This window comes from Triticum dicoccoides, chromosome 3A (assembly GCF_002162155.2).
Source record: "Triticum dicoccoides isolate Atlit2015 ecotype Zavitan chromosome 3A, WEW_v2.0, whole genome shotgun sequence".
Taxonomy (NCBI): domain Eukaryota; kingdom Viridiplantae; phylum Streptophyta; class Magnoliopsida; order Poales; family Poaceae; genus Triticum; species Triticum dicoccoides.
Window position 1 is genome coordinate 432,933,741 of NC_041384.1, and position 10,836 is coordinate 432,944,576.

Below are 10,836 nucleotides of genomic sequence, written 5' to 3' on the forward strand. Positions count from 1 at the left end.
GTAGTGCTTAGGAGAAGTCCCACATCACCATCACCATCACCACGCCGTCGTGTTGTCGAAACTCTCCCTCGACCCTCTACTGGATCAAGAGTTCGAGGGACGTCATCGAGCTGAAAGTGTGCTGAACTCGGAGGTGCCGTGTGTTCGGTACTAGATCGGTTAGATCGTGAAGACGTTCGACTACATCAACCGCGTTAACCTAACGCTTGCGCTTTCGGTCTACGAGGGTACGTGGACACACTCTCCCCCTCTCGTTGCTATGCATCTCCTAGATAGATATTGCGTGATCATAGGAACTTCTTTGAAATTACATGTTACGTTCCCCAACAGTTGTAAAGGAAAGTACATTCCTAGTTTCAATATCTTCTTGCAAGAAAGCATTACACTAAGAAGGAACAACACTATCTTATTGACATGGTTCTCAAGGTTGCCTTCTAGACTCTTATCTCTTTCTTATTTATTTGGAATGCTTTAATTGAACCGTTTTGTTTTCATCGATTGTGCTCATACAACATGGTTAGGGGATGCACCGAAAGCAATATGAGCCAGGGTGTAAAGAAGGAAAATACACATATCAGTGTTTTCCGTTTCAATATCTTTTTGCGGGGAAGAGTTATAGTAAGAAAGAACGACAATAAAAAGATGGTGGCCCCTTGTTGTATAGTCTGTTGCGTGTGCACTCATCCTCGTCCATCGACTCCTACTCCACGTGTATGTACTCCCGTGGATGCACCAACCAAGTGTAGTTGCTCTTGTTAACTGCGCACATCCAATCTTCCTACTATCTTTTTCCATAATATACGACGTGTTATATTGTTAACGCTTCGTTGGCATTTTTTTTGTTTCACGATAAACTCTTATTCAATTGGGATCTATGCACTAATTTTATGAACAAAAATGTGTAATAATCCAGGCCCGATAGTTCCGATTATCAAGCAAATTTTGCGGAACTCTAAACATTCCCCATGTCTGTGCTAATTTTTGTTGAGAAACTATTGCACTAGAAAGAACGCTAATACTAGGAATGCGGTCCTTGTGCACTCACCCGAGTACACCCATTGATGCCTGCAACGCGTGTATGGATTGTGAGGTGCGCTTTTAATAATAAAGTAACGCATTTGTGTTTTTTATATATAAAGCGGGGCGAGAAAACAGAGTAAGGTTTTCTATCCGGCTGTTAACTCTCCGTTAACCTTCCGTCAGTAGATGAAAACGTGCATTATTCCTCTGCATAAACAACGGTTTGCGATGCCGAGACGGGGTTGGCGACCAGCAAAGAAATCCAGCCGTCGATCGGCGATCCAGCCGAGTCGGCACCTCTGGCAATTCCGAATCCTTAACGACGGCGACACGCCGTGGACTTGTTGACCCGACGGGACCCAGACGAACCCGTCCCCGTCTTCTATATAAACAGGAGCCCCGCCACACAGCGTCCGGATCGATCCGCCCCTTCGCCCAACCCAAACTTGCATGCCCTGTTCATAAGTCGAGCGCACGCGCGTGAGGCGGCGGTGCTAGTCCGGGTGTCGCGGCGGCTGTGGCCGTCCACATGGAGCACGGGAGCCTCCTCGCGTCCGCCGTCACCGTCGGCGTCGGCGTCGGCATCGGCCTCGTGTCGGCGCGCCTGACGGCCGCGTCCACCCCAGAAGACGGCGGCGTCGCCGGCGCGGAGGTGGAGGCGGAGCTGCGCCGGCTGGTGGTCGACGGGCTCGACAGCGGCGTCACCTTCGACGACTTCCCCTACTACCTCAGGTCCGCGCGATTTCGGGATTAAAAGTCCATTAAAATATACGTGCGATCTTTCCCCTCGGTTTCATTGGGAAAAGCGAGGAGCGATTGCCGATAAGTATACGACTTCGCGGGTATTTGGTGGGCAGACCCATGTGTTCTACTAACTTCTAGGCCGTCAACGGGAATTCGAATGTGTTTGGCGAAAAGCAGCTAACCATCGAGCATGAGTTACATTGTTTATCTACATGTTGTGATTGCAGCGAGGAGACGAAGCTGGCACTCACGAGCGCCGGGTACGCCTATCTGAGCAAGATAAACTTGCCCAGCCACATCCGGGTCCTCTCTGCCGCCAGCCGCACCATACTGCTCTGCGGCCCATCAGGTTCGCCTCCTCGTGATTAAAATGTGGGTTGGCTTGATCGCAAAGGTTGTCTCTTTTCACATGGGCAGCTTGTTCTTGCAGAACCATACCTGCAGTCGCTCGCCATGGCTCTGGCACACCACTTCGACGCTCGCCTGCTGCTGCTCGACATCGCCGAGTTCTCGCGCCAGGTTAGTGAGGAACTATTGGGGCACTTAGGTTTGCGGATGCCATTTTTGTAGTCTAGTTGATTCTTAACTGTTTCTCGCTGTATATGCCAATGCAGATCCAACACAAATACGGGAGCGCAAGCAGTGCTCTGGTTAGTTTGTTAATCCCGTCCTGTGATTGATAGGTTTCATGTTTCTGTGCTACATTTGATTGCTATTTTGAGGGACGGAGAGAATTCAGAATTTTCAGTGCGGTTCATCAGTTTTTTCGAAAAACAGGGAGTGATCCCCGGTGCGGTTCATCAGTTGGTTGTGTGGACCTACTGTTTTTATGTTTAGTTATTATATAGTATTAAGGCCCCTGCCCCATCACCTTTCTGTTGTCAGGTTTGGCCATTTCATTACCTCAGGAAACAAAACGTGCAAGTTAAAAGGGTCGACCAGGGGTCCTTGATAAGGACACCATTAGTTTGTCCGCATTGATGAACAATTCGAAAAAGTAGAGATGCTGAATATACATTTTCTGCAGCACAGGAGGATTTGTTGTGTCTACTAGCTTGTAAAAACTTGCATTCATATGGCTACCATCTTACCGATGATTTGTTCTTTGATGAAGGTTCGTAAACGATCCTTAACAGAGTCTGCCTTGGATAAAGTGTCTGGTTTGGTTGGATCTTTCAACTTTTTCCGCAAGAAGGATGAGCCAGCAGGTATGAAATCACTAGTCACCTTCTGAGATGTCACACTAGCCACTAGCATTTTCTTTATTAGTCCATTACGGAAGCTCCGACATTTGCCTTTATTTTTGTTCTTGCACGGTTTCTTCCTATCAACTCGTTTTCATTATCAATCACGCATACGAATATGCGAAGCATCACAATTCCTACAATTTCTGTGCTGTTCTGATTGTATTTTCATGAAACATTAATGCAGACTCACTGAAATATGAAAAGAGCCTTCTGGATTTGAGGACGAGGTAAAAACACATCTAATTGAGGATATTAAACTCAAGATAAAGATTACTCTATTTGAGTCTCACTTTTTATATTGCTTTTGCAGTAATTGCACTAAAACACCTTCAGTTCGGGTGCATGTATCTTTATTGCCTGCTGCGTTTCTCCCTGCATGTGAACCTTCGGAAGACTTGGGTGAGTTGTCTGTCTGTTCAATATTTTCTCGTCACTTATGCCACGGTTCATGTGTTGATTGATCAAATGATTCGACGAGCTTCAGACAACCAAACACCCTCATTGATTTATGGTCCATCAAATTCAAATGTGCTCCGTCCATCACATTCAAATGTGCTCCATATTGGTTCATCCAACTCTAACTGGGAAGCTTAAGGGCTCTATTTTTATCTATGATATGTGTATCCCCTCTGTGCCTTCTTGTGAATACGATTATAATGATTTTGCATGCGCAATTAACTTACTATTCAATGCAGGTCCAATCAGACAAAGCTGGAATTTAGATGAGAAAATTCTCATAAAATCTCTTTACAAGGTAATTGAGGCATTCAGCTGCACCATCCACAACATTGCATTGCTTATGTTATGACTTATGAGCTGATATTGATTTTCTTTTTGCAGATGATAACTTCAGTTTCTGAATGCAATCCAGTTATCGTTTACATAAGGGATGTCAACCTATTACTTGGTGCTTCAGATGCAGCATGCTCAATGTTCAAGAAAATGTTGAGCAAACTGTCTGGACGAGTTTTGATAATTGGTTCATACTTCCTCGAATCTGATGCAGATAGTGATGACGTTGATGAGGTTGTCAGTGATATATTCCCATACATTCTGGAGACTAAGCCTCCCAAGGAGGAGACTGATCTTGTGAAATGGAAAACCCAAATAGAAGAAGATACTAAGAAAACCAAGGGTCAAATCTTTACAAATATGATTGCAGAGGTGCTCTCCGCCAACAGTTTGATCTGTGATGATTTGGACTCATTAGATCCAGATGACGATTTACATACCATTGCCAGCTACATGGAAGAAATTATGGCCCCAGCAGTCTCTTACCATTTGATGGATAACAAGGTCCCTGAATACAGAAACGGAAAGCTCATTATTCCTGCAGAGAGGTTAGCTAATTTATTATCAGGCCATTGCTTTATCTCCAGCTATCTAGGGCGGGGTAGAGACTTTCTTTTATGTAAAAAAAAACTAAAATGTTTTCTTTAACATGATTGTTTCACAGCTTATCTCATGGATTAAGAATTTTCCAAGAGAGCAGCAGCCTTGGAAAAGATACAGTGGAACCAAAGGATGTCGGAAAGAAGGTAGGTATCCCATATTTTCAACTAGCAACGGCTCATCTTTACTAGTTTGCAAAGTACTATTTACTAATTATCATTATTGTTTACAATTTTGCGTAAGTCACAGGTCACTCCAGACAACGAATTCGAAAAGCTCATCCGACCAACTGTTGTACCGGCCAGTCAAATAGGAGTCACATTTGATGACATCGGAGCATTAACTGATATAAAAGAGTCACTTCAGGAGCTTGTCATGCTTCCACTTAAGCGGCCTGAACTTTTCAATGGTGGTCTCCTGAAGCCATGCAAGGGGATTCTACTATTTGGACCTCCAGGAACAGGGAAAACGATGCTGGCCAAGGCTTTAGCAAATGAATCCGGAGCTAGCTTCTTGAACATCTCCTTGTCCACCATCATGTCAAAATATTATGGAGATGCCGAGAAGACTATCCGGGCTTTGTTCAGTCTGGCTACTAAACTTGCACCGGCCATTATTTTCGTGGATGAGGTGGACAGCTTGTTAGGGCAGCGTGATCGACGCAATGAAAATGAGCTCCCGCGAAGAATCAAGAATGAGTTCATGACTCATTGGGATGGACTCTTGTCAAAGTCTAATGAAAGGATTCTTGTCCTTGCTGCAACAAACAGACCGTTTGACCTCGATGAAGCGATTGTTAGGAGGTTTGAGCACAGGTTTGTTTAAATGTGTTCTTTTTATGTGAAAGAACGTGTTTTGATGACCTCTAGATGAGTTGCTGACGTGTCATATTTTTTCAAACAGAATAATGGTCGGTCTCCCTACTTTGGAAAGTAGAGAGTTGATTTTGAAGAAGCTGCTATCCAAAGAGAAGGTTGAAGAAGGTATTGACTTTAAGGAGCTTGCAACATCGACGGAAGGATACAGTGGAAGTGATCTGAAGGTAACATCTCTGAATCATTGGTGAAGTAGGAACGGTATATTCAATTGATCATTCTCTGAATAACTATAACTGCTGTTGTCTTCTTTCCCAGAATCTTTGTGTGACGGCTGCCTACCGCCCTGTTAGAGAGCTCATTCAGAAAGAACAACAGAAGGTAAAGGTAAAACCAAGAGAAAAGAATCCCTCCACTAAATTTTATGAGCAGTAGATTTGTCTTTCTTTTTCATGTGTGTCTCCCAATTGAAGCCTGCAAACACATGCATCGGTTTGGTTTAGATGTGTTGCGCTAATCATATCATCATCTCATGCTGGCTCAATAATTCGATGTCCTAGGATAAGAAGGAAAATGCAGTGCAAGTTAAGGACCCAGAAGCGCAACCCAAAAGTCAGAGAGGCGCGGCACAAAGCTCAGAAAGCAAGAAAGGCGAGAATGTCATGCTAGAAACCAAGCAAGGGGTGACAGAGAAAGGCGTCAAAGGTGCAACCGAAGAGACTGTCACCCTCAGGCCGCTAACCATGGAGGACTTGAGGCTGGCGAAGGATCAAGTAAGTTGCTGGTGAATTTTTTTATCTGTTAGTCTAAACCTTTTCACCCCAAGAACACACTGCTAAACAATTACGCATTTGACGCTACGTAGGTCGGTGCCAGCTTGGCTAGTGAGGGGTCTATCATGACTGCCCTCAAGGAATGGAACGAGCTCTACGGCAAAGGCGGGTCAAGGAAGAAGGAGCAGCTCTCATACTTCTTGTAGTGCAAAGGTTGGGAGTTTGTATATAAATATGTGTATGTGCGGTTGAATGTGATTCGGCCCCTTGTTGACCTGATGAAGCGGAGGAAGTGCTTGCGAGCGATGTTTAGCTGTACCCATTGGAGGCTGTTTGTTTAAACAGTTGTTGTGAAAACCCCCTGTTGCAGGAATAATGTTGAACCTTGTTCTGGGAATGAATCGATTAACTTGGAACTTGTTAGAATTCCTTGAGTACTTATGGCATCTTTTTGGTGAGAAGGTTTCGATTGCAGGCCATCACAATTCGATTGTAGCCGCGGAAGCGATGATGGGCAGGGAGCGATGCCGGCCACGTAGTGGCAAGTCGCCACCGCCGGCTTGCCGGAGGCGACTTGCCGCTCGGCCTGACCGTCACTCGTGAGTCGTCGCTGAGATGTTCCGTAGCTCAGGAGCCAACAACTACCATATTTGGGGTTTGTGTTCCGCAAGACGGCCATTTTTATTGGGATTGTCTATTTGACATTTGACTGATTTCCTATTGGATATCATTCAAATTTTCTGACCAATATCCGGTTGACATCTGTATTGCCCAAAACCACTGATACTGTTCGTTCCCACTAAACGGGTTGGACTTAAAAAAAAGAAGACCCGGTTGTCAACTAAACCAAAAGAGCAAGAGAACCCCACGTATACCTGGCCAAACGGGCCGGCCCGGCACGGCACGGCCCGGCCCGCCGTAAACGTGCCTGGCACGGCACGGCCCGTCTCGGCACGAATAATAACCGGGCCGGGCCGTGCCGGCCCACGGGCGGGAGCTAGCAGCCCAGGCACGGCACGTAGTCTACATGGGCCGGCACGCGGCACGCCCAGGCACGCCGGCCCGTTGGAGGACGCTGGGCCGTCTGGCGCGATTTTTTTCTTTTTCTTCGCAATACCTCTGAAAACTGCAAAAAAAGGCCAAAAAAATTAGAAAATTGCAAAATCTGGTAGACTATTATGTGAGATAAATCTAGAGTTTTATTAGCACATATACATCATTAAAACTCCCATCTAAAAGAATAAAAGAATACAAGACATACTCTATAATTACAAAAGGATAAAAAATACAAAGACTACACTATAACACTACTACTACTTAGATTCAAGCACTAATAAAATACGCATGCACTATGAAAATATTAAACATATTAGGGTATTCGGTATTTATATAGAACATATATATTTATATTTTTCAAAAAAACATAAACGGGCCGTGCCGTGCCGGCCCGTGTGCCTAGCCTCCAGGCCCAGGCACGGCCCATGGCGTGCCGCGTGCCGGGCCTGGCCCGTTTAGCCCGGGCCGTGCCGTGCCTAGGTCGTGCCGGGCCTGCGTGCTACCGGGCCGGCCCAGTTAGCACGGCCCGTTTGGCCAGCTATAACCCCACGCAATCCCTCCCAGCAGCTTCCCTGGACCACACCTGACAACAAAAAGTAGAAGCAAAAGAGCAATTAAACATCTCTGCTTGAACTCGCCTCCCAAGAAACAAATAAAGTTACAGTGAGCATACACATAAATGAAAAAGAAATTACTTGAGATTGTCAAGCCCTCCATCATCACTAGAGATTTCCTGAAATAAAAGTGAAGTGAACATACACATAAATTTTAAAATGAAAAGAAATAATTCAAATTAATTAAAACTAGGGAAGAAAAAGAAATAAATACCAAAGACATAGGATTAGAACCATCATCTGCAAGATCATTAGGCACAAACAGATCATTCAGAGAATCTGCACTCTCAAGAGAAGAGACTAGTGGTACATCCTTGTGAGAAACTTTCTGCATTGAACCAAACCTAAACTCAAAAAGGCAAAAATCATTAGGCAAATGGAGCAGAACCAACACAAACACTATAACCAACAATCCCCAGACCTAGATCTAGAAGCTACAAAACCACAAACCAGACAACTGAATATTAAACGCATGGACAAAACATGAGACTGTAAGCCATGCATGTCATACTTTAACTACAGTTCTCAACCACACAGATTACAGTGAAAAACTCTAGGGAAATACACTGTAAGACTCTGGAGAAATACATAGTAAGTCATACTGTAATTACAGTCCTCAAGCACACAAATTACAGTGTAATACTCTACAGAAAATACAGTGTAAAAGTCTGGTGAATTACATTGTAAGTCATACTTTAATTGCAGTCAAGCACACAAATTATAGTGTAATACTCTAGGGAAATACAGTGTAAAAGTCTGATGAATTACATTGTAAGTCATACTGAAATTACAGTCCTCAAGCACACAAATTACAGTGTAATACTCTAGGGATAAGACAGTAAAAGTCTGATGAATTACATTGTAAGTCATACTGAAATTACAGTCCTCAAACATACAAATTTACAATGTAAGTCTAGGGAAATACAATGTAAAACTCTGGTGAATTGCATTGTAAGTCATACAAAAATTGCATTGTAACCATACAAATTACAGTGTAAAACTCTAGGGAAATACACTATAATTACATGAGTGGTTGGGCTAAATTTACAAAGTAAACTACACAGTGATCTGGGAGTATACACAGTGACTCCAGGGCATAAAAACACTGTAAATCTGGGCGAATACACTGTAAATTACATGAGTAATTGAGCTAAATTACTGTGAACATAAATAGGACAAATTACACAGTGATTCCAGGCATAATATACTGAAAAATCTGCATATACACAGTACATGAGTAATTGGGCTAAATTCCTGTGAACATACTAGGACAAATTACACAGTGATTCCGGGCATAAATACATTGAAAAATCTTGCATATCTGGGAATATACACTGGAATTAGGGGGGAAATTACACAATACTGATAGCACAAATTACACTGTAATCGAACAATAAATAACACAGTATTTGGGAGAATGACACAGTAATTACAGATATGGGAGAATTACACTGTAAAGCATGTTAATTACACTGTAAAAATGGCAGAAGTATACTGCAAAAGGTGGGACAGTGAGGTTCTGCAAACCTATTACACAGTAGTTACACTGTAATTCTGGGGGTATGATCCACTGTACTTTTGAGCTACATTACATGTCTCGGGGGTAAAATTACACAGTAATAGAAGCATCAAATTCAGAGAGCTTCCTGGAACACATTCAGACATGCCTCATCTACCAGGGGAAAATCATAAGCAGCCACCTGCAACTACAAAAAAGCAGGCCAGATCATCCCCAACTGTCACCTAACGGCAAGGGAACAGACACCCCAAGCTAGCAGAAAACAGGAAATCACCCGCTGCAACAACCAGTACGCCTACCTCCACCATCTACAGCACAAAATAAAACAAATCTAAAAGCCTACATCCACATCTACACAGCAAAACGGAAACCCTAGAACCCGCAACTACAAAAGCTCCTACACAACGCAGGCTAGCACAAAAGGGGGCGGGTGAAATTGGGCGGATTCACCAAGAACAACAAACAGAACATCCACGAAGACGAGAACTCAGCTAGATTTGGAACTACACGACCAGAGCACAAGCGGAAACACCTGGGGCCAGCGGGGGGATTAGGGGAACCAACCTCGGCAGCCGGGGGCAAAGAGAATAGGGAGGACAAAATCAAAATCGAACGGTGGAATAGCTCGGAATCGCCTCTCTCCTCCGCCTCTCTCCTTCGCCGCTCGAGCTCTCTCCCTCGGCCTTATCGAAACAGAGCGACCCAAATGAAAAGGGAGACGACACCCACTCGGAAATTCAAGCAGGACAAAAACCAATAGTACCGCGACGGGGCGGTTTCGGGTTGAGATAAAGAAAACCGAACCCGACAACAGCAAACCAAACTGAGCGAACAGAGCGCCAGCGCAAAGAAAAAAAGAAAACGAACGCGAATCTCCGCGCCAGAACGGACGGACAGAAATTTGAATGACGATGAATTGAAAAGCAGCTGACTGTAAAATAGCAAATCCGTTTTTATTTTATTACTACGATTTGGTTCCCTGACTAGCCCCACCGCCCAGCGAACGTTTCTGCCACCCAGGCCTTTTCCTGACTCCAGGCCCAAACCATCTTTCCTTGTTGAGCCAAACAAAAAAAAACACTTCAAAAATATCACATGCAGATAGAAACTGCACCCTCAAGCCTACAATTGGACATTTTGGCCTCATTTTGAAATAGTCAAACACACAGAAAAAACCGTAAAAATGTCATGCTCTGTATTTCTCTTTGTCTAAAGCAAAAAGGAAAAATCACACAGATAGAAATGCCGATCAGAAGCACGCAGCAAGCCTGCGAAAAATAAAAAATTCCATAAAAAATATAAATCATGCATGGCAGATTAATTAAAGAGCAAAAAAGGAAATTCCCATGATCAAAAAAGAAATTAAAATGCCATGACATAAAAAAATGCCATGATCCAATTAAGATTGGCATGCTTCTTATATTTTATTTGTCATGATCTCAATGGTAAAAAAATGCCATGATCCAAAAAATAAAATTGCTATGCTATTAGTGGTAAAAATTCCATGTTATTTAAACTAAAAATGCCATGCAATATCAGATTTTATGACGAGAAGAGTGATTCAAATATTGAAATTTTTTAAAAGAGCACAAGAAGAAAAATGCCCATGATCTAAAAATAAAATAAAATGCCATGATCCAAGAATTGAGACTGGCA

At 43.5% G+C, this 10,836-nt stretch overlaps 1 protein-coding gene across 3 annotated transcripts; it reads left to right on the forward strand.

The window, feature by feature from the left end:
• Window positions 1–1,438: 1,438 nt before the first annotated feature.
• Window positions 1,439–6,409, forward strand: LOC119268426 (peroxisomal biogenesis factor 6-like). 3 transcript variants are annotated; one of them, XM_037550054.1, is made up of 15 exons: window positions 1,439–1,752; window positions 1,992–2,113; window positions 2,195–2,283; window positions 2,379–2,414; window positions 2,879–2,972; window positions 3,196–3,238; window positions 3,322–3,410; window positions 3,707–3,765; window positions 3,852–4,351; window positions 4,468–4,549; window positions 4,647–5,218; window positions 5,307–5,445; window positions 5,537–5,605; window positions 5,779–5,991; window positions 6,084–6,409. In XM_037550054.1, exons 1-15 carry the CDS (start codon window positions 1,550–1,552, stop codon window positions 6,195–6,197), a joined length of 2,424 nt encoding a protein of 807 aa, XP_037405951.1. In that variant the 5' UTR covers window positions 1,439–1,549; the 3' UTR covers window positions 6,198–6,409. The 3 variants fall into 3 exon arrangements, with proteins under 3 accessions (XP_037405951.1, XP_037405953.1, XP_037405952.1); XM_037550056.1 differs by having other exon boundaries at window positions 5,537–5,599; XM_037550055.1 differs by having other exon boundaries at window positions 1,441–1,752; window positions 4,653–5,218.
• The last annotated feature ends 4,427 nt before the right edge of the window (window positions 6,410–10,836 follow it).